The 24065-nt window shown below is 31.8% G+C and overlaps 2 protein-coding genes across 2 annotated transcripts; one reads left to right on the top strand and one right to left on the bottom strand.

Moving 5' to 3' along the window:
• Window positions 1–756: 756 nt before the first annotated feature.
• Window positions 757–24058, bottom strand: LOC129908719 (probable protein phosphatase 2C T23F11.1). The gene is made up of 4 exons (XM_055985443.1): window positions 23605–24058; window positions 5594–5933; window positions 5194–5527; window positions 757–1583 (listed from the first exon to the last, which is right to left on the bottom strand). The coding sequence occupies exons 2-4, from the start codon at window positions 5873–5875 to the stop codon at window positions 1231–1233; spliced, it is 969 nt and encodes a 322-aa protein (XP_055841418.1). The 5' UTR covers window positions 5876–5933; window positions 23605–24058; the 3' UTR covers window positions 757–1230.
• On the top strand, window positions 8394–9326 carry LOC129909406 (mucin-2-like). The gene has a single exon (XM_055986493.1). The coding sequence runs from the start codon at window positions 8394–8396 to the stop codon at window positions 9324–9326; it is 933 nt and encodes a 310-aa protein (XP_055842468.1).
• Window positions 24059–24065: the final 7 nt, after the last annotated feature.

Below are 24065 nucleotides of genomic sequence, written 5' to 3' on the forward strand. Positions count from 1 at the left end.
AAATATTTCATGGTAAACCAAATAATGAAACTATTCACTTAAGTTTTGAATGATATATGCACGTACATAATTTTTCCTGTTCAAAATAATAGGTGCTAACAAATAACAATAGCAAAAACAAATTTCCTTGAAATTAAAATGCGAATTATATACCTACCACAACATAAGATCATTTATCCACTTCACACATTCAGGATAAGGCTTCCAAAATATTTTTCTTTATGAAATGCTTGAAAAAAAAATCCACGCAATCTGAAAATAAAATCACTGAAATAAAAACACCAACCATATTTTGTTTGTATTAATCTACATTATTATTTTTGTTTGTTTTATTGTAAGGTTCTTAGGTCTTAGGTTCTGCATTTATAATCAATTTACACATTTCATTTATCTACAAAAGTAAAAGAAAAGGGTTTATAAAGGAAAAAAATAAAAAGTATAATCAAAAATTAAAAATATAAAAGATAGGACATTAATTAAATAAAAACAAATTAGTTGAAAAAAAAAAGAAATAATAAAACAAACTTTTGATACGAATTGAAATGTTATACAATGCAAAATCAATATAGGCACATTTCTTTTTAAAGGGTTTTTTGTTTTTGTTTTTCTTTTGTTTTGATTTGTTCAAATTGTTTTGATTCATTTTGTTGAGGAAAAAGGCAGAATCGTTGTAGATAACCAAGTGAAAAAAAAAACAAGTCTTGAGGATTTGGAATTACATCGAAAGGTTATTGGGTTTGTTCTTTAGTCTGTCTCTGTCTTAATAAACATTTCATAGCTTTTTCAGCGTTTTTTTTAATTGATAGATCTTATAGCCAAACACATGCGGCAATCTTTTTTTTTTTTTTAATTGTATTACTAATTATGATTTTTGATTTTTTTTTTGTTTAATTTTTTTTATGTACAAAATTTCTAATTTAGAAAAGAAAACATATGCATTGGTGTGTGTTTTTGTTTGTAAGTGTGTTTAGTTTTTAAAGCAGACAATGAATTTTACTATTGAATTCTGTCTGTCCATAAAATCAAATCAAAACAAAATGTTTTTAAAAAATTACTCACGGTAGAAATATCTCGTTTCGTTTAGGATATTTTCAAAAATAATCATTTTTTTTAAGAAAAGAAAAGCTAAAACGAACACAATCATTAAGTAACGTAAAATATATAATATATATGCATATAAAATAGAGTATGGAGAATGTTTGGATATTTTTTTTTTTTAAATCATTATTACTAGACAGGAATTTTCTTCAACTCCCATTTATTGGTAGCAGTGTTGGTATTGTTTGCAGTTGATGTGCTGGACGCACAACGTTCTATTAAATCCTCGTAGGATTTGTTGTGTAGGAAACATACTAGAACGACGGTCATATTATCGCCACCAAGTCCACCCATTTGGCAGTCGGGGGCCAAGCAATGGGTCATAAGTTCCTCGCAAATTTCTTCGGGGTACTTGCCGCTGGCAATGCGCTCGCGGCAGAAATCAATAACTTCTTGGTTGGTCATAACGTCCCAGATTCCGTCACAGGCAAGCACTAGGAATTCATAGTCTTCGGTTATTTCACGGGTTTCAACATCGGGATAAGCTGTTGAAGAAATAAAAAAAGGAATTATTAATTTAGCTTAGCATAAATACTGATTATATTTTTTATATATTTATATATAAAAAATTTGAACAATTTCTGTTATAAAAATATAATATTATCATGTTCTTATGCAAAATGCATTCTTATGATTCTATAATTTAAAATGACGGACAGAGAATTGCACACACACTTCTTGACATACACTTAAAATACTAACGTGCTTTTCTTCAAACTTGGTGGTTATGAGTTTTTTAAGATTCCCAGGAAGCGAAATTGAAATTTTAGTTTTAGAACCATAAATTAACGTAAACCACTAAAAGTCAAATTATATAGTGCAACAGTGCAGTCTAAGTGGTGTGAATCCTTGGTTGAATTAATACCTGTATAAAAACCAATTGCTTCTTCCAATGCACAAAAATCGCAAAAGTACACCAACTTTATTTTAAAACCTTTCTGTATCATTTTTGTAACTTCATAGAAAATGATAGTGAGAACAAACTGGTAAGAATGGACAGCTTGTGCAATAATTAGTTCACCGATTGCACTGTATTTGGATTTCAAATAACTCAGCCACCAGACCTCAAATAAACTTTTGATTTTCATTTGTAGCAGCTAATCATATATTATCACTCATTTTCTTAACTATTATTCACGAACTGGTAAATAGTGAACTAAGACCATTAGGATTCTATTCGAAGAAAATGACTGAGTCCCAAAAAGACAAAAGCACATACAATAGAGAGTTACTTGCAGCGTACAAAGCTGTCCAATATTTCTATTATCTTATTGAGGGCAGAAGTTAACAAACCACAAACCGTTTACTTTTGCCTTTACACAAAAACCAGATATCCCCAGCAAACAGTTTAATACAGAATTTAATCATAACTAAATCACAAAAGTGAAGAACCTGACCGGAAAAGAATTCACTTATGATGCAATTTGAATTCTTTTACCTGGGCACTTGGACACCGATATGAATCGCTTTTGTGAATGATTTATGATTCCAAAATTGTTCATTTAATCTTCATTAAAATGAATGTATAAAAGGATCTATATATTCATTTAGATGATTATTTTCTTAATTATTTCTGAATCATAAATATGATTGCAGTATGATTCATTTTAATGATGGTATGTATTCAGTATTCCCTCATTGCATTAACTTCGTTATCGGTTTTACTAATTTGTTATTTTTTTGTATGTATTTTTTTTTAAGATAGATTTTAACACTTTTTTTATTTCAATTTTTATAACAATAAATCGTTATAAAGGTCATTATAATCACGAAAGAACCCGCATCTATATTAACACTTTTTTCGCAATCACATGCCTAAACTTTCGTCCGCTTTCATCAACATATTTTAAGAACTGATAATTCACCATCCAAACCAAACTTTTGTGGCGACAGTGTCCCGTTATCATCACCCCTTTGTAAAAGAAGACAAAAGGACAAAAAATCTCTATATAAAGACTCAAACATTTACATTCATTCAGAAAAATAAATGAAAACTGAGTTTTGGGTAGGAATTTTTAGTACATTCACAATTCATTCACTTATTTGTAATCATTTTTGGTGATGAAAGCCTGAACCTTCAGAAAATGTTTGCTGGGTCAGCGAATCAATCAATTGAACTACATGAGCATTTCACCACAGATATTTGTCATATTAAAGGCACATACAATATTGTAGCTGATTTGCTATCTCGAGTCGAATCAATGGCGACCAAATTGATTTTGAAAAAATAGCTGATGAATTTTATTGAAGAAAGTTAAAGCTTCTGAAAGAATTATGAATATGGCCCAATAAAAAAAAATATTTTATTTGTTCGAAAAAAAGCCTTAATTTATTTTTCAAGTTCATAGTTAGTATGGTTGCTTTACTTATTTACTAGGAAAAGACACATCGACTGCTACTTGTTTGTGCTCGAAAATTAGAGCAGTGGTGCTCGAAGAAAAAGCGACTGTTGCACTTTTACATCTTGAGGTTGAGCAGAAGAACCGTTTTTGCTCTACAAAAACTTGGATGAAGTTTCGTATGCACTTTGGTTTCTGAACCCTCTGTTCATAAAACGTGGGTCTAGAATGTTGCTCTTGGAATATAAGAATTCTTCTCCAATAATCCAGATTTGCAAGAAATTCAAACTCTATGAGATGTTATTGTTGATGTTATTAATATAAAGCTGTAATACTTTAAATAAGAAATTTACTTGTTATATTTTCGATCTTCTATAAAATTGTTTTTTAATATCAAATCAAATATTAAATAAACTTTGTATTCCTCTCGAATAAACTAATCTGCATCGTAAGTTCTTCAAAAGTCTTTTCATTATCTTTTGCCAACAGCATCCAACTTGACCTAAAGGTCTCAAAACTTTCAACCCATTGTTGATTTCGCTCCAGAGACTTTTTAGTTTGGCAACATGTGTTGAAACATCTTCATTTTCTGTCCAACCAAACGAAAATAGATCAGTACACTTCTTAAAAAGTTGATCTTTTGATGTGGCTTCGAACAAACTTTTTAATGCTTCCCATATGTCCTTTGCTTTTTGTCGAAGTTTTTAATATAAAGCTATAATACTTTAAATAAGAAATTTACTTGTTGTATTTTCGATCTTCTATAAAATTGTTTTTTAATATCAAATCAAATATTAAATAAACTTTGTAATCGAAATTATATCAAACTATCAAGATCGTTTTTTATTTCTTAACGAATTAAGAATTCTTTGGAAACTTAAAAACTATAAAAGTAATGTGGTAGGAATTGAAAGCTTTTACAAAGTAGCAATTGATAAAATTGCAATGGTTCGTTGTTTAGTGTAACTCAGTGAAAACAACAATGAAATAAGGGAGAAATCCCCCCAAAAAAAATTCTAACTAAGTTCACTTTTTCAACAGAATGAACTAGTTCATAGAACTAGTTCGTTCGCGAACGACACAAGCCTAATACGGAGGCAACATGTAAGTAGTTTTTAATGAACGATTAACAGTAGTTATTTTGTGTCTTTTTGACTTTAATTGCAATGCAATAAATGCAAATACTTCATATACGTAATATTCTAAACATAGATTTGTGATTTGATGTCCACCTACACAAAAGGGTTTATGCAATAAATTCAAACCCACATTATTCCGACTAAATCCCTTTAAAATTAATCCTTTTTGATTAACAAATACCTACACATTCCTATAAAGCCTAACAAATAGTAAACAAATAGCATGTCAAACTGATTTTCATGGAAATTGTGGGTGTTTTATGCACAATAACACCTCTGTGGATCATTTCGTAATGAAAATGTTTTAACTTTTCTTAGAAAAAAATATTCCATTGATATTTTTTGTTTGTCCTTCAACTAAAGTTTTATTTCAATGAAAAATAAAAAAAATTGCTTTTTTGTTTATCATCAACACGATAACAAAAAAGAAGTTTCGTCACAGCTAAGTCGACTGGTGTTATGCACGGTTATTATTATTATTATTATTAAATTTAAGCTACCCATATAATATAGATAAGCTGAAGTTTACTTATCATTTTTATTTTTGTTGGTATCATAAAATCAAATAAAACAGATAAACAAAACAAAACAGAATGAAATGAAAAAAAAAAACTCACCTGTAACAATTTGTTCTTCGGGTTTCTTGGATTCATTCTTTTTGAAAACAAAATCACCCAATGCACGCGATAAGGCCAAATTGCCATTGACACGATTGAACTCCACCCAGCCACCACCTTCATAAATACGTTTTGTTTCAGCATCATTATTTGGCTTGTGATCCAGCGATAGAACTTCAACATCACCATTCACACAGGCTACAGCTCGAGAATCTCCTGCATTGGCACAGTACAGTCGATTGTTTTTGATTAGCACAACCACAGCAGTGGAACCAGCCATTTGTTCGCCACAAGATTCGTTGTATAACATTTCTGAGTCAATATCAAGGAAGGCCTTAAAAAAAATAGAAATTAAATATATCAATGATTTTAAGAGATGTGGTAAAAAAAAAATTCTTACCTGTTTCAAGGCCGATTGTATATCCTCCTCATACTCCGGTCTTTTTATTATAAATTTGTGTAAATGCTTCCCCGCATATTGCGCAACCGTAGCGCCACCATGCCCATCATAAACGGCAAAAAATGAAGTACCAGGATCATCGGGAAGTGAGAGGATGTGCGTATGCGAATCTTCCATACTTATGCGCCAGCCTTGCATGCAACTCGATCCAACACGATATTGCTCATTTTGGCAATACGATGATTCCTTAGCTGTTATAGGTTCTGACAATGTTGTACCCATTTTTGCTACTGATGATGATGGTTACTGTTGCTATTCACACTCAAATTTAAACAAACAACTGGAATGTGAAAATTAATAAAATAATTAAAACAAAACAAATTATGACGATTTTTGAGATTTTGTTCGTGAAAGAAGTAGAAGACGACAGTTTAATTCAGAATTTCTGATCAACGTCAACTAAGATTTGAGATTTGTTGTTTTTCGCAAAGCAATGTAGTATCAAATATTTACTTTATTCAAATGCTAACTTGAATATACTCAAATAAAATGTAAGTCTTCTGTTCATGATTGAATAACAGAGAGAGGAGAGAGACATCAGCCAGGTATAGGTATGATACAAAGAACAAAGCGAAGCAAAAAAAACTTGGCTACGTCAGGAAGGAATATACTTTGTAATTCCTCTCTTCATTTCTGATCATCACCATTAATATCTCTCGCGGACCATAAAAAATAAAATAAATACTACAATTTAAATAAGAAATGTTTCCTTTAGTTCTGATTCTGATGAAGTTCCTACCATCTCATTGACTAAGTTATAAAAACTGATTCATTAGTTTACCAAAAAAAAATAATGTTTTCATTTAAGAGGAACAAGAAAAAATCAAAAAAACGCTTTCCTATGATCATGATCAGTATTTTAAAACAAGATGAATGAGTCAGTGTCAGTACGATGTGTGTTATACATTTCTTTTTCCTGGATAAAGTGTAGTAACGAAATCAAGTGAATTTGAACGAAACCAAGAAGAAATTAAAAGTAAATGGTGACAGTTGTTGTTGAAGAGTCTTGTCTTTTGGGTGGTTGACGAAAAAATCTATTTTTAGTCGACAATCATCTGATTACCTGTGAAATGCAATGAGGAATGAGCACCACACACATCAAGCAATCTAGTGGCAATGGCAAGCAAATAGGAGAGAGTGTGAGAATTATTATGGTCAGCTTCCTAGTTAATATAAATAACATTATTTTTAACGCATACCGAAGAGCTACAAAAGAATATACTTCTTGGTGATGTTGGTGGGAGAGAAAAACAGCAGCCGGCCATCGGCCTCATATAAACACAATAAAAACTTTCGATTACATTAAAAAAAAAAACGACTACAATGAGTCTGGCAAGTTTTTATGCAAAATAAAATTTGATGTGTTTTATCTGGGTGACGATGACGAGTAAGATGTGTGAGCGGAAAACATTGAATGTTTTTAAAAAAGATACATAAATGAGTCATGTTGTCGTCGCTGTCGTCGTTTGATATCTTGTTATGATTTTTTAAAAATAAAACATTGCAACAGTAGATATCAACAATTTGTATGGAGATTTGGTGTAACAGTTTTCACGCCAGTTAATAGGATTTCTCTTTAAATGATTTTATATGAGATCCGTGTTTGCGTTTAACCGCTTGATATTTTTATTTTTTTACAACCTAAATAAAATTAAAACCAACAAAAAAGAGGAAATTGAATTTTCCTTTTTTTCGGGAATGTTTGATTTTTGGAAAGTGCAATGAAAATTTATTTTCAACGTTTTATAATCTTTTGGTATGACTTAAAAAATTTACTAATAAATGGGAAATTTTCCTCCTTTTACCCTGCGTTCATACTAGGGTTTAAGGCTAGATTGATCATCATTACTAGAAATAAAAGGAATGCGTATACATTGTAGGGTAAAGCTACTTTTTGGGTATCGCACGTTGAGAATAATGGTCACCATCTAAAAGTCTTACGAAAAATAGGAGAGAGTCAGTTTGTATATTAAAAAAAAGGCTTGTTGGTTGAAACAAAGACCTAAAAGTAGAAAACACACTTTTTGAGTAAGCATAATGTTTTAGTTCTTCCCTTATTATGTTCATACATATATAATTGATTATTTTTGCAGTCATCGTCTAGCCTTCGTAGCGATCACTTCATCTTTTTTCCTCGGAAACCAGTTTCATACAGTATATCTGTCTCGCTCATATAACCCACGTGTTTTTTTTGACAACCCTTTTTGCAATTTGCTTTTCAAGCAATTTAATCGAATTTCAATTTATCCTTTTCAATTGAATAAATCTTAAAAAAGTTTTTTTCACCATGGCAGGGCCGCCCCCCCGCAGAGGGGGGAAGTTTTCCGACTTAGACTTGGTAGTCCTAAGTAATCAACATCAAACACAAAAAGGAAAACGTGCACGCGTTACCTACACAGGTTTGGACTTTTCTACGAACCCAATCAACTCCGCAAACCCAAAATATATTGTTATATCCTCAACAGACAGTAATAAATCTCTAAATTCATTCAATGTCTTCGAACTACGCAAAGCAATCGACGGCATAAGTACCCAATGGGAAACAATCTCCCAACTCCGCGACGGCAACCTCCTTATTCTTACCAAATCAGAAGCTATCGCACGTAGATTCATCGCAACGAAAACGCTCGCAAACTTGTGCCCTATCTCTGTGAAATTTCACGATTCCCTCAACTTAAGCAAAGGTATTATCTATGCCCCCTTCTTAAATAACTGCCCGGATACCGAAATCGCGAAAAATATGGCTTCTCAAGGTGTAACAAGTGCTTTCAAATTTACTAAATCTGTCGACAACAAAAAAGTTCCCACTGGGCACATAGTTCTCACATTCAATTTATATAATCATCCTGAACAAGTGGTAGCCGGTTGGTCTACGGTACTAGTCAAGGATTATTTCCCTAATCCCATGAGATGCAAAGTGTGTCAACGTTTAGGTCATACGAAAAATCGGTGCACTGGCAAGCCCACGTGTTATGTATGCAACTTACCTCCACACACGCCCGTTCCATGTACAAGAACAATGTGCGTCAATTGCGAAGGAGTTCACCCATCCAACTCAAACGAATGTCCACGATACATTCAAGAAAAACAAATACTAGAAATCAAAACCAAGCAAAAATGCTCTATTTCAGAAGCTAGGCGACTATACAATAAAACATTCCAACAAATCAACCCGTCTAAAACCTATGCCTCTCAAATACGTGGCCAAAACTCTAACTCAACTGCTACTGAAAAAAACGCGAATACAACCGAACCACCATCCCCCCAAAATAAAACAATAAAATCCATCCCCTCTTTACCCTCAAACACAAATCAATCTGATCTAGCCCCGGCTAAATCAACATCCAATCCAGGAACTTCTTCACCTCCAAACTCAACGAATCCAGTCTCTGAAAACGATTCTTCCATAGACTTTGGTACCCAACCTTCAAAAACAAAACCATCCACATCATCATCTACAAACAATCCTACCAACAACCTTACAACATCAATCCAAACACAATCCACCCCAATCAAACCACCCACAAACGATGAAACTAACATCACAAAATTACCCAACTCTCCTATAACAATTATGACTAAAGATTTAATTTTAAAATCTCAGTATTACACCTCAGCTTCCGCACAATCTAACGACGATAGTGACGAAGCGACGGACGTCATTATGGAATAAATAAATATAATCTACTCACCTTTGGCGGCGGCTGTCGGGGGCGGACAGTTCGTGGAAATTCGATTTTCCATGAGGTGCCCGCCCCCGAAAGTCGCCGCCATACTCTAAACTAAAGAACCCCAGATTTCTGGGGTTCCAAATTCAATCAACAAAATATAATACACTTTATACCTTTTACAGGTATAACCAAAAAAAAAAAAATAAAAATATTTAACTAATAGTTACCTTAAAATCATAACTATATTTCCCAAACGTAATTCGACTCTAAATTCGATATTAAATTTACCCTCCTCCCCCTTCTCTTTTTCGCAATATACATAAAAAAAAATAAAACCATATTGCGTCCAAGAGATTTTCTTTTTATTATGATGGTCAAGATTCTGCAATGGAATATTAACGGTCTTTTCAACAATTACCATGGGTTGCAATTACTGATTAAAGATCATAACCCATCTATTATTTCGATTCAAGAAACCCATCTACCTCACATAACAGACCAAAATAAACTTTCGTCTCTATCTCGAAAACAATACAATTTTTATTCGCATAACCTTCCAACAAATACGACCCACAAACAAGGGATAGGGATTTTTGTTCACAAGTCCATTCCACAAACTCCTATTCCAACAAACTCCAATTTATCCACATTAGCAATTGAAATAGAACTTAAATTCAAAATTACAATCCTAAATGTGTATATCCCACCAGACCAACCATTTGCAACATCCGACTTATGTGACATTGTCGATCAATTTCATAATCCAGTAATACTTACTGGGGATTTTAATTCCTGGAGTACGCTCTGGGGCTCTCCTATAAGTAACACCAGAGGCAAAAAGATTGAAGATTTTCTTGCTATCACAAATCTCATTCTGCTAAACGATGGCTCCCCGACCCATTTCTCGACCCACAACTCCTTCACACATGTTGATCTCACAATGGTTTCCCCACAGCTATTTCCTAATATATCTTGGTTTGCTTTCGACAATCTACATGGTAGTGATCACTTTCCGTTACTCTCAGCCTTATCAATGGACTCTTCATCACGCATCTCAAAATTTAAACCTAAATACCTTATCGATCGCGCTGATTGGAACCAATTTCAGACCCATTCTTTAAAATCGCTATCATCTAGACCTATCTCAACAAATATAAACCAAGAAGCATCAAAAATACTTAAATCTATTAGAGAAGCAGCCAACATCGCAATCCCACAATCACACAAAGGTCTTGGTAGATCAAATCCCCCATGGTGGAACAAAGAGATAAGCGAGTTACGGAAAACAAAACAAAATGCCTGGAAAACCTTTAAAAAGCACCCAACTAACTACAACCTTATTGAGTATCGGAAATCAAACGCATACTTTCGACGAGCTGCTAAGCTTTCAAAAAGAAAATCCTTTGAGGAATTTACAAGCAATATCAACTGCAACTCAACTCCCAAAAAACTTTGGGCCGACATCGGACGTCTTACAGGCAATTTCTCCCCACATTCCATAAAAACTATAAAAACTGACTCGACAACACTTTTAGATTCATTAGAAATCGCCAATCACTTCGGCAACATTTGGTCTTCATACTCAAACGATAACAATTTTACACCACAATTTGTCCAATCTAAAACTACTATCTTGCAATCGTGTATTCATCCATCTAACACATCTACTTCCGGTAAGTTAATCGAGTTACCTATTAGTCGCACCGAATTTGAAAACTGTCTTTCCCTTGTCAAAGGCAATACTCCTGGAATGGATCGGGTATCCTACCCTATGTTAAAAAACTGCCCTAACACTCTCAAAGATCGAATATTGTCTCTGTACAACAATATTTTCAACAGTGGTATTATCCCTCAGACCTGGAAGACAGCAACAGTCATACCAATGCTAAAACCTAAGAAAAACCCACTTGAATCTACCAGCTATCGCCCCATATCACTACTCTCCTGCATGGGTAAAATTTTAGAAAAAATTATTGCCAAAAGACTTCAATGGTTCACTGAAAATAATAATTTCATAAGCAACAATCAAGTTGCCTTTAAACAAGGTCTCGGTACCACCGACGCACTTTTGTACATTGATGAATATATTGCAACATCCCTATCCACGAAAAATCATATCTCTATTCTATCAATCGACTTCGAAAAGGCTTTTGATAGAATAGGGATTCATGTTGTCCTAAAAAAACTTATGGAATGGAAGGTTGGACCAAAAATGTTTCAATATATCAAATCATTTCTTACAAACAGAAAATTCCGCACACGAATAAATAATGTTTATTCCAACCTTAAAGATTTAAATAATGGGATCCCCCAAGGATCTCCACTTTCCGTGGTTATATTTGCCATAGCTTTTAACGATATAAGCGAAATCCTTAATAATTATCAATCTGTGCGGTATTCTCTGTATGCCGATGACCTTCTGGTGTTCTCAAAATGCAAAAACCTTCTACAATTAACAACAATCTTTTCAAACGTTCTTACTGATATCAACAATTGGTCCAACATTTCAGGTTCTATCATATCAATTAATAAAAGTAATATCTTACATATATGTAGAAAAACGAGTTGTCCAAAAGAAATCAATTTATATTTTAACAATATTCCTATATGTAACAGAGACAGCTTAAGTATTCTTGGTATAATTTTTGATAATAAATTTAACTTTAAGGAACATTGTAAACAACTTAAAAAAAGCCTATCTTCCAGGGTTAATGTCATAAAATATTTATCTTGCAAATCAAGCTTTGTTCATGTAAATACCATAATAAGAATTATAAAATCTATTATTATATCAAAACTAGACTATGGCTTAACAATATATGGAAAGTGCTCAAAAACATCTCTTCAACTGCTGAAACCAGAATATCATGGTGCAATCCGTCTAGCCCTAAAAGCCTTCAGGACAACTCCGATAGTTAACTTGCTTACCGAATCCGGACTGCCGTCTATAGAAGATAGAATGGGCTACCTTACAGCCATCCTCTGTTACAAAATAAACGGACCTTACAAATCGCCAATCATACCAACCGCAAAACTTTGTTCTCTCCGGAAAAAAACACCGAAATGCCCTTCGACGATCAACAACATTTTATTATCCGCCGAAAAAATTGGTATACCACTGTCTTTCCATAGTGAAAAAGAATGCCTACACCCACCATGGCTTCTTTCTCCTAGTTCTATTAATACAGATCTTACTTTGCTTCCGAAAAAATCAACTAGCAATGACGTGTACAGATCTTATTTCTTCGAAAAATCATCCCCCTACAAAAGGGATAATTGGAACTTCATATACACAGACGGTACGAAAAACCAACACGGCACGGCCTTTGCTGTAGTTGACGATACCGGAAATACCCTTTACAAATCCCTCCTACCAGACTTTTCATCAGTTTTTTGTGCAGAAGCAGCAGCAATACTTTCTGCAATGAAACTGCAGAATGCAGAAAAAAGAATAATTTTCACGGACAGTTTGTCGACCATCAATGCCATACAAAATATCAACAACAACCACCAAATAATCCGTCACATAAGAGACAAACTGATTGCAAATAAAAAATCCATCAAACTTTTTTGGATCCCCGGACACGCGGGAATAAAGGGAAATGAACTCGCGGACACAGTCGCCAAAAGTGCAGCTAGTGAACCCCTAATTATGACCTGTGTGATAAGTAAAAAAGATATTTACAATAAAGTAAAACAACACTGGAAAGACCTCAGGATGACCAAGTGGAACGCATATAGCCACCACTATACTACTATCAATCCCAGTGCTGACTCTGCTTCTTATCCTACAAACTGCAGTAGCCCCATGATCCGTTGTTTCACTCGTCTGCGATTGGGACACTCCAACTTAACACATTGTCATCTCCTCGAGAACAAAGATCCCCCAAGATGTCACTTATGTAACGACGGGCCACTCACGGTTCCACATCTTGCCTCCAACTGTGAACCAATAAAAAGAACCCTATCATCTCACGGCATCAACGAACCGATGTTGGAACTCCTGAAATCACCATCCATAGACAACATTAAAGTAATATATTCCATTCTTAAAGCCTTCAATATTCATAGAAATATATAACCTTGAATTTTTGTATCAATCATTTATAACTAATATGTATATTTCAAAATCAATTAAAAATCGTTTAGCCTTTGGCCCTGGTAGCTAGCGCTTTTCACATATTATTTTGTAATTTATTTGCATTGTAATAAACTTATAATAATAATAATAATAATAATTGATTATTTTGGCGTTATATTGATACCAACTATGTTTTTATGAATATAAATGAGGAAGATGCTAACTTAAACAAAAAATCCAAGAAATAGCATAGAAAAGGTTTAAAAGTGTGTTTTACTACTCTGGTATGTTTTAGTCTTTGTTTTGAATTTTTTTAAATTAAAAAAAAATTTCTTTGAATATGAACAGTTATAAGTCCCAGAGCGAACAACTTTTTTCCATCAATTAAGCTAAATTTCTAGCTTATATAGTTTTGAAAAAGAAAATTTTATAAACGCTTACTCTGTCCGCTATTTTCGAACAACCATTTTGAGTAAATAAAAGTTGAAAGATTTTTCGTATTTCTTATACTAATGCTTCAGTGTCTTAAATTTCATAACTTTTCGTCAAGAAATGGTCGTGCAAATGATTTTTGACGCCATAAAGCACCAAATGTACGACGGGGAGAAAGATAAATAGTTAAATCTTCAGCGAGTTCATGACTTTCACCGATTGTGTTAAATTCAATTTTACTTCTTATTTGGTAAAAATAATAATTTACCAAATATCATAAAAACGCGGCCGCCGGAAGTCCGCATGTCCTTATGCAATTTGAACAATTTTGTTTTTTTACTTAATATTTAGCTCATAAAAGATTTATCTAAAGCTTTAATAGCTGTGTTTTATTTTCATCGTGATGCAGATCATTGTTTTTTAAAAAATAAGGTGTTAGGTTGGTCAACATTTTTTTCAACCTTTAGGGACGATCCGGAGACAGAAGATATTAACCGATTTTGATTATTTCTTAAACTCTCCATAGTGTTCACCAGTCGCAACTTTTCCGAGCTATTAGGCTTTAAAATTAAAAAAAAACTGTTTTTCGGCCCACCCTTACATATAAAACGAGAATCGGCAGAATCTATTTTAAATTCAAAACATTTCGGCGTTATCTTTAATTTTTTTTTTTTTCAGTTTTACGACAGATGACCCTTAAGATTGTGTTATTTTCAAGGTTAAAAATCCCATTATAAACAAACTTTCTATAACCCACTTCATCTAAATAGCATTTTTATTCAAAATTCAGATGTGTCAAAGCGATTAACATTACGTTATAAAGTTTAAGAGTACAACAAGTAGTGACTAGCGTTATCACTATTATTATTTTTAAACTTATTTTGATTTAGTATCTTGGTTGTTTTCTTACATAAGCCATGTATTTGTATTACTTAAAATCTAAGCAAAATAAATAATTGAAATTCATGTTGTGTCAAGGGTGAATTTCAATTAATATTTGTTTTGTTATTTTGTTTTTTTCAAAGGGAACATTAAACTGCAATAAATTACACATTTAAGGTGAAGGTTTTATTTTGAACATTAAAATTGTTTTAATTTAACCAATTCAAATAATTTCCGGTAACTCTCTTTTGAGTTATTTTTTTTTGTTTTTGTTCAATTTTGTAGCTTATCGACACCAAAACAAGCAATTGCAATTTTAAATGCGAATGTACATAAAAATGCAAATTATTTAAAATGAACACAAAAAAAAAAAAAATAAAAAAAAAGGAAAACCATTGGCCACAAGCGATTGTGACCATTCTTATCGCCCTTTTAATAAAAATTGACATATTGTGCCACTTTAAATTAAAAACAACACTTTTTGTGTTTTTTTTTTCTTCTGAGGGTTGAAGACCATTGATATCAGAATATAAAAAAAGATTGATTTTATAGCTAGTATGTATGTCCTATTTTTAGACCTTAGCATAAATAGCGTATGTGACAAGTTAAGGTAATATCAAAAAAGAACTTCAATTAACAAAAAATAACAGCACTTAGACAATCAAGATACTGAGTAATTTTTTTCAAAACTTTGTCTTTAGACTTACAGAGGAGAGAATTTGGAAATCTGCCAACTTTTGAAGAATAGGTATCAAATGCTCTCAGGCAGAAATTAAAATTTGAAAGCCGTAAAAAAGTTTGGAATTACAAACTTGTGCGTCAAAACGATTTTAAATTAAATTTTGTACCTATAATTCGAGTATTCACATTATCTTATAAATTATATCCTTTAGAATGTTTTTTAAAAGTTTAAGAACAGCTTTTCTTACGCTTTATTTATAACGCTTATCATTCAAATCTTTGAAAATGTCAGTTAGCATCTCAATAAATTAGAAGAAAGATTGTTTAGGGATACTCATCAACCCGAACGACAAAAGGTAAATCGGCTGAGATAGCTAGGTCATGTGGAGCGCATGAACACCAATGTTGCGGTCCGGAAAGTTTACTTAATTGGACGGCTAGTGTAGTACACTCCTATAAAAAATGCTAGTAAATAAATTGATTTTAAATATTTGTCCATAATCTGAATATAAATATTCGTGACAAAAATTATTGAAATAATAATAATAAAATTTTGTTTTAGCAGTTTATTTTATGTATTCTGTAGGACCAGACAAAGGTTCTATATTAAACTTATTTAAAAGCACGACCCAGCAATGCTCTAAGTTCGGTGTTACTTTGCGTCGGTAAGTAATCAATTTTGTGTGTAAACAGTGTAGTGAAACTGACTTAAATTAAATTTAACCGTTACGGGGTTACTGAAACCTTAAAACCTTTGGACACAAATTTGCCAGGTAAGATACTTTAACCTTATTAATTAATGTTATAAAATAAAAAGGAATTGTTTTGTGTCAAATATCATTTAAAAAATATATAAAAATGTCTATATTACAGTACGACTTAAGTAACTGTATTTCGTACTACATACTTTCACAGGTAAAACGTACGAAATTAGTGTAAAAACAGAGTACAACATTTAACATGGGATCTTACCACTTTGTTTATTTAAAGTGTCTTTTTGTTAATTAAGAGTTTGTGAAATAAATGTTGGTGAAGCAACAATTCATATTTAAAATTAACCCAAATAGTTAAGTCCACCATAAACTTATTAAGTACTAATGTACGCTTGGGAATAAGTATTTTCTTGCAAAAACCGGATTAATGTAATGGAATGGCACCCGATTGAGAATCTTTGGCACAACGATTAAAAAATGTTTCTTTACTATGTCCAATAAAAATTGCCAAAACATGTCTAAGGGAAAAGCTTGCCATATATTTGCACCATACTGAATTGAAAGAAATCCTCTGTGAAAGGGGTTTATCGATTAAAAGTTCCATATCGTAAAATTTTTTTTTCACTGGAGAAATTTCGCACTATATACGCATCGACTGAGCGAACTATACTTCTACACATTAAAACCAACAACAAATCATGTTTTTGACATAATCAGTAATTTTACAAATTTTTACTTGCTCTACAGGGCAAGTAAAAAGTTCAACATTTTAATCACTAACTAACAAATGGATAAACTATTCACAAGGTTCAAAAATCTATAAGAACAATTAACACTGACTCTTGCTGGGATATAAGACAGCTACGCAATCATGATTGGTTTATTTCAGGTATTTTGCTAGCAAAAGAAATATAAGAGTGAAAATGGATATTTATGCAGGAATATTTTTCTATTGCAATCAGGTATTGGCTACTTATTTAAAAGAATGTTGGTTCAGAAACCTACTCTTTTACTTGCATAGGTAAACAGAGAAACAAAATTATGGACACGTCTATCGTTTTGTTGTGTTTGGTACCTATTAAAGTTCGAATCCTGAAACTATTTACAACTTTTTGTTGTTAAATAGAAAAATATTTATTGCGTAAAACTTCATTGGTGTTACGAGTAAATCAATTCCATTCTCTGGAATAGAACAAAATTAAATGCATTGATTTTAAGTCGAAACAGATGTGGAAACCTGCCAAATCTGTTTGTGTTAGCTTTCTGTTCTTGTTATAATGCTTCTCTAAAAACTCTTTTATCCTTTTTCTGTTCCACATTTATTCTCAATAAACAAAGCTAAATTTGTATATTTCATATTCGCTTTAAGAAAGTGGTGGAGTTTTCCTATAATTTTGTCACAATACTGTGGAATCGAATATCTACCATAAGTACAAAATTTCTTGCAAAATTACTTATTTCTGTGAATTTCGATTTAATAATAGGTTTATTGTGTTTATTCTAAGAACAAATTTTCTTTTCCAAGGAATAATATTAAATTTACTTGTATACTTTTGTTCTGGTGAAAGACATTTTTATTACCATTGAACAATTCCCATAATTTAAATGCTATTGAAATATCAACTACTACGCACTATTCATAAAAAAAAACATCCTTACAAATTCTTCCACGGGAAGCTGTTGCTTAAATTAGTTAGAATTGACAAAATACAAAAAAAAAAAAAAACAACAAAAACTCCCTCAACTGTAAACAATAATACGCAATTTTCAAAAATACCAAAATTAAAATTCTAAGAACACACATTGTGTATGTAATTTCAAACTGCGTGTGTTGTGTGTAGGAGTTTTTGCAGGTTAAAGTTTCATTTAAAGTTAAATTTTACAACCAAAGGCAATATACTCAACATTATAGAGGACAAAAACCCTTAAAACAAGCAAAATAGAAAAAAAAAATAACAAAATGAAGAATAGAAAATGGAATATTCCTTGCGCATACCTATGTTTTGTTGTTTTTGCTGAAAAGGTTGATTACACACAAAGTGAGTTGCTATTTGCTAGTATCGATGATGATGAGTCATTTGACTGTCATTTAATTTTACTTCATAGTACAACAAATAATATTGTTTTGGCAGTAAAATGTATATGAAAAGATACGACATACGAGAGTATCTTAAAGCAAAGTGTTATATGTGTTAAGCAACTTATAAGCTTATCTTCTTTGGCACGTGCACTAGCCAAAATGACACACACAGAAATCTCAAAAACGAGATAAACCAAGATCAAACCAAGTGCAAATAGGTTTTTTTCAGATGATTTGTGTTGTGTTTTGTGTTATTTTTGGATAACCTTCATAATCACAACCAGACTTGAAAAGATGACGTTTTAGTGTAAACGATTAAAGACGACTCGGAGAAGCATTTGGAAGAATCTGACAAATTAATAGATTGTATGTTAATTTCTAATCAATTCTAATTGTGACAAATATACTTGCATGTTTGTCAGACAAAAAAAAAGAAGATACAAAAAACAACAAAAATACGAACAAAATATCTAAAAGAAAACACAAAACATACTCCCGTTGCCGTAAGTGGCGTATCTAGAAAAAAAATTTGGAGGGGGCTAGAAAATTTTTCAAACATTTTTTAGAGGGTAAATATATGAAAAATATGTCTCTCTTTTATATTCATCTTTGATCGAGAGTGAAGCACTGTGCTGCGGTACTGAAAGTGGTATAGTAGCATTTTATTGCTTTCGAAAGTTTCGTACTAATATCTTCTCCGTTATTTCGTTCGAACTTTGTCATGTGCTGAACTCAAAATTGTTTACAGATTTATTCGTATCACGTCTACTTTTTGAGCTATACTCATCACTATTTTTGATATAAACGCCCATATTCCGCAATTTGACCAATAGTGAATTCAAATCACTTTTCAATTTGACGTGAAATGAAATATCATATTCTTCGAAAACTTCGAAATTGTTTTCAAAGTGTCAAAATTGAAAAATAACCAATTTTTATTTTGATTCTAAAGTGAAATTACTGCTGCTTTGCACATGGATGCAATTTTATTGGCAATTTTAATGGAAAAAAGCAGACTTTAAAAGAAAAAAATAAGAAGCAAATTTTAAAAGAGAAATAAATTAGGTAAAGTGTAAAGCGAATGAGGTTGCAAACACAGAGGCAGTGCGCAATTCCCCAAGGTGCCTCGAAAATTGCGCACTGCAAACACAAAGGTAGCGATGAATTATGATATTTCATATGCCTCATTATGTGTTTTATGTATTTTGTATTAAATTTACAACAAATAAACATTACAAAGCAATAAAAATATAAGTTTTGATAATATTTTCTCCAAATATTGCAGATTCGTTGAAAAAGGCAAATTGAATTACAGAAATACAGAGCATTTAATTTCACTTTCGGAAAGTGAATGCGCAAAAAGTGAAATGCAGAACGTGAAAGTCTCAAAAACTAATTTTCAATGAAATTTTTTTTGATGCAAACTGGAATTTGCTTAAAGAAAGCATTTGTTATGTTGACCACTTAGATTTTGAGATATCAAAAATTTCTATTTCCAATACCTTTGAGAAAAATATTATTTTTGAAACAAAAGTAAATATGTGTGTACAGCTCGTTTCAAATCAAAAGTCCTGACTCTGAGTTTATTTTCTCCTTTTCAAGGCAAAGTGGCATAAGTCGAAATTTGTCACTTTTGAGTTTAGAGCATAGAACTGATTAAAAAAAACGCCGCAGAACGTCCGGTTCTGTAACTGATTTAAAAAGATGTATTTAAATAAGTTTTTGTTTATGTTTTTCGTATATGCTAGAAAAAATCGCATTTTTTTTACCTTTTTCGTTATTAAATAAATAAAATTGACTCAAAATAATATAATATTTTTATATTTTTAGTTTTGTCTTTAAATAACGTGCAAAACGGCACTTTTTCCATAGTCAGAAAAAAACAATTTCGACAAAAATAGTTCTATTTTTTTCGAAAATCTTAAATATTGCGTTTTCTATAAAACTTAGTATACCATCTCATAGCAAAAAAAATGCAATTTTTCAGTGTATATAACTTTTGAGTTTTGTTTTTCATTGACAACGAAAATCATTTTTTAATGATTCAAAAAACTTTAAATGTCTCTCCTGAAAATTAGCAAATTCCGACTATATACATTTACATATACAGGGTGTCCCAAAAGTAATGGATCAAACGAAGTATGTTAATAGGGGATCTTAAGGGCTCTCAGAATTTGGTAACTTGTTCATCCCAAATCCTTACGGTTTTCGATTTAATGCATTTCTTGTGAAATTTCGAAAAATCTCGACTTTGCAACAGTATTTTGCTTCCTGTTGCCATTATTGATTTTTGTTTTTTACAATTCTTTTACTAAAACATTGACAAATAATTAGGAACAATTAATTAATCAAAATATTTTTTATTCCATAAGCCATTTCGATGCAAATTAACTAACAGTTTCAAGTTTTTTAAAAAATCAATTTTTTACTTTTTTTTGAGAGCAACACCGCAAAAAAAATTTCTATGGTGTGAGAATGGTTTATTATTTTAAAAAGTTGCCCTGTTATTGTAGTTTTCAAAAATGTATAAAAGTTTCCAAAGTTGCAGTTAGATCGCAAAATATTACAATTTGAATTCAACAAAACAGGGTTTTTCAGAGCGAAAAACAACCAAAACAAACACATTTTCTCGAACTGTTATTTGTTTATTTTTCTTTGAACAAAAGCCTCTATTTTCGTTTGTATTTTTGCTTTGAAAAACCCTGTTTTGTTGAATTCAAATTGTAATATTTTGCGATCTAACTGCAACTTTGGAAACTTTTATACATTTTTGAAAACTACAATAACAGGGCAACTTTTTAAAATAAAAAACCATTCTCACACCATAGAAATTTTTTTTGCGGTGTTGCTCTAAAAAAAAAGTAAAAAATTGATTTTTTAAAAAACTTGAAACTGTTAGTTAATTTGCATCGAAATGGCGTATGGAATAAAAAATATTTTGATTAATTAATTGTTCCTAATTATTTGTCAATGTTTTAGTAAAAGAATTGTAAAAAACAAAAATCAATAATGGCAGCAGGAAGCAAAATACTGTTGCAAAGTCGAGATTTTTCGAAATTTCACAAGAAATGCATTAAATCGAAAACCGTAAGGATTTGGGATGAACAAGTTACCAAATTCTGAGAGCCCTTAAGATCCCCTATTAGCATACTTCGTTTGATCCATTACTTTTGGGACACCCTGTATACATATATGGTCTTGGAAGTGTAAAAAAAATTTTATTGTAACGTTGAAATGTTTATAGAATTTAGTTTATCCATCGAGAAGTTAAAAAAAATTGCAAGAATTTTTTGAGGTGCACATTGCACAAGTGCCTGCCAGTAACTTAATGGTGTGTGCAGTTTACTTGAATTAAATTAAATTTTATTCCGTAAAGTCGAAATTTATATAAACTCATGCTCAAAATTAACGCACACTTTTTTCTTCTTAAGTTATACCCCTGTATTTTATTTAAAATGGCTTTAAAATTCTTTGGTGCATTTTTTTGTGATTGCATATTGTTTAGCAAGTTGAAAATATGCTAAACTGCTACAGTATTACCAACCAAAAAAAAAGATAAACCAATTTTAGCAGTTTAAGGTCAGAAAACTGATATTAAAATAATTTTAGTTTTTTAAGAAAACAAATTTTAAAGAATGCAAGGAAGTGACACTTCTTTCCAATAATTTTATTCAATACTTGGTATTGTCTCCTCTAGCGCATATGACAACTTGGAGTCATCTGTTCATTCCACGAATTAACTTTTGAAGGTTTTGATGTAACTTTTCCTTCACTGCAGTTTTCAGTTCATCAAGACTGCTTGGAGGTACATCTCGGTCGCGAATACATCTCTTCAACATTTCTTAGACTTGTTCTATTGAATTAAAGTCCGAATTTCTGTGTGGTCAATCCAAAAAGCTGGCATATTAAAATCTTGAAGATATTCTCAAACCACTCTAGCATGCATTATTGTGCATCAGACTAAACTGTGGACCAAATCTAGTGGTGATTGGAACCGCATGCTGTTCGAGGACATCAGTCAAGTACCTTTTGGTACTTAACGAAGGTCTAGCAGAGCTCACTTACTCCGTACGTGTTGTAAACCAGGTTTTACTGTATGAAAATGTATGACTCTTCTCTAAAAGGTTCGCGGGATGACAGACACTTCAGCAAATCTCTCCCAAAATCTTCCCCACAAACATTATATTCGATACCTTAAATTTAAGATCACTCCTGTCTCACTTGAGAAAATATCCATGATACTGTGACATAAAGTTATAATAGGACTTTTCTGTGAAAAAAATTGAATGTGCGATAAATTTGAGCAGGAGTGTATGTGTTTGTCTAAGCGATTTTAAGAAGAACTGTGCAATTACAGCCGGGTTGAACCTATGTCAAGAATGGTAAGGCACTCGAACGAAGCGATGCCTTTGACTACCATTAAGTAAATCGTAACAATTCTCCGGAATACCCTACTGCACTAACACCTCCATCCAAACCCCTTTATAATCTCTTTTTTAAGCTTGGTTTTTGGTTTTTTGTGTACCCCATAAAACAACATTAATGGAGCGTTAGTGCCCAGTCTTAATACAACAAAAACAACACAAAGCAAGAAAAAAAAGTTAATTTAGTTTAAGTTAGTATTAATTAGTTTTTAAGTTATAGCTTGTACTTAGCTTAAATAAAAAAATAAATAAATAAAATGAAATCAGCTAAATAATAATGATTATTTGAAGGCTCAGGGGCAGCCTTAGCCCCCTGAGCCCCCTTCCCTTAATACGCCACTGGTTGCCGTTGCCTGAAGAAAGAAATAGCTACGCTTTTGGGAGCTTTCCAGAGAGTCGACAAATTAATTTGCATATTGATAAGTTAGCTAACTGAATAAAAATAAATAATAATAAAAAGTAATGAAAAAAAAAAAAAACAAGGTGATAAGGTGAAGCAGCCAGTTCGTCCACTTCACACGTACCTAGTTTTTTTTTATTTTATTTTTGCTTTTCTTTTTGACCATATTTTTTGGGAAGCGCAACTCTCAGATAGACGTGGTGTTTTTGTCTTGTTTGGTTTTTGTGGTTAAATTGGAAATATAATATCTTCAACCTGCCTCTTTTCGAGATAAACTATATTTTTATGAAAGATAAGACAGAGAAGTGTTGAACAAATAACAAATAATAATAAAAAATGTTGTAAGTAGCTATTTTTTTCTGCGCTTTTCTCTGTTATTCTTTCTTGACACTGGAACACCCTTTGTCGTTTCGTTACAGAAAAAAAAATTGAAACGGAATACCAAATCAATTTATTTGATTTACGATTTTAATTTTTTTTTGTTTCTTTCATTTTCTACGTTTTGAATGAATAAGATCTCTGAGAAACTAATAAAAAAAAATAAAATACAAAGAAAATTATAACAAATAAAAAAAATAAAAGCTGACCTGTAATTTTTTTTGGTGTTTTATTGTTTTATTTTGTTGGCCTTTTTTTCCGTCTCGTCGTTGTTTGCTTGCTGCTGGATATTTTTTTTATTATAAAAAAAATTCTAATGAATGGATGTTGAGTGGAGTTGTTCGGTGATGGTGTCGCCGCCGTTTTTTTCTGGATGAATGAAGGAGCACAATTTTTTTTTTTTTTGACTTCTTTTATAAATGGGAGAAATAGCACGCGCGAGTTATTTGATATATTTTTTTTTGTGATAAAATTTTATCGAAGAAACATGTTTTTTTTTTCTTTTGTATTTTGATTGTAATATTTTGTTTGTTTTACTGCAATTTAAGGCAGATTGATAGTATTTTTGATATTAACAAGAAATAATTTTCATGTTAATAATGGAAATTATAATCAAATAAAATATAAAATGTACTTTGTGCAGAAAAGATTAGTAATGCTGTCCCGCATT

The sequence above is a fragment of the Episyrphus balteatus genome, chromosome 2 (assembly GCF_945859705.1).
Source record: "Episyrphus balteatus chromosome 2, idEpiBalt1.1, whole genome shotgun sequence".
In the NCBI taxonomy this organism is placed as follows: domain Eukaryota; kingdom Metazoa; phylum Arthropoda; class Insecta; order Diptera; family Syrphidae; genus Episyrphus; species Episyrphus balteatus.

Bases quoted from the DNA above. Each gene is read 5' to 3' on its own strand.
- LOC129909406 (XM_055986493.1), top strand. From the start codon at position 8,394: ATGGCTTCTCAAGGTGTAACAAGTGCTTTCAAATTTACTAAATCTGTC.
- LOC129908719 (XM_055985443.1), bottom strand. From the start codon at position 5,875: ATGGGTACAACATTGTCAGAACCTATAACAGCTAAGGAATCATCGTAT. The intron at 5,528-5,593 runs GTAAGAATTTTT...ATTTTTTTTAAG, and splicing joins TACAATCGGCCTTGAAACAG to GCCTTCCTTGATATTGACTC. The intron at 1,584-5,193 runs GTGAGTTTTTTT...TTTCTTCAACAG, and splicing joins CGAAGAACAAATTGTTACAG to CTTATCCCGATGTTGAAACC.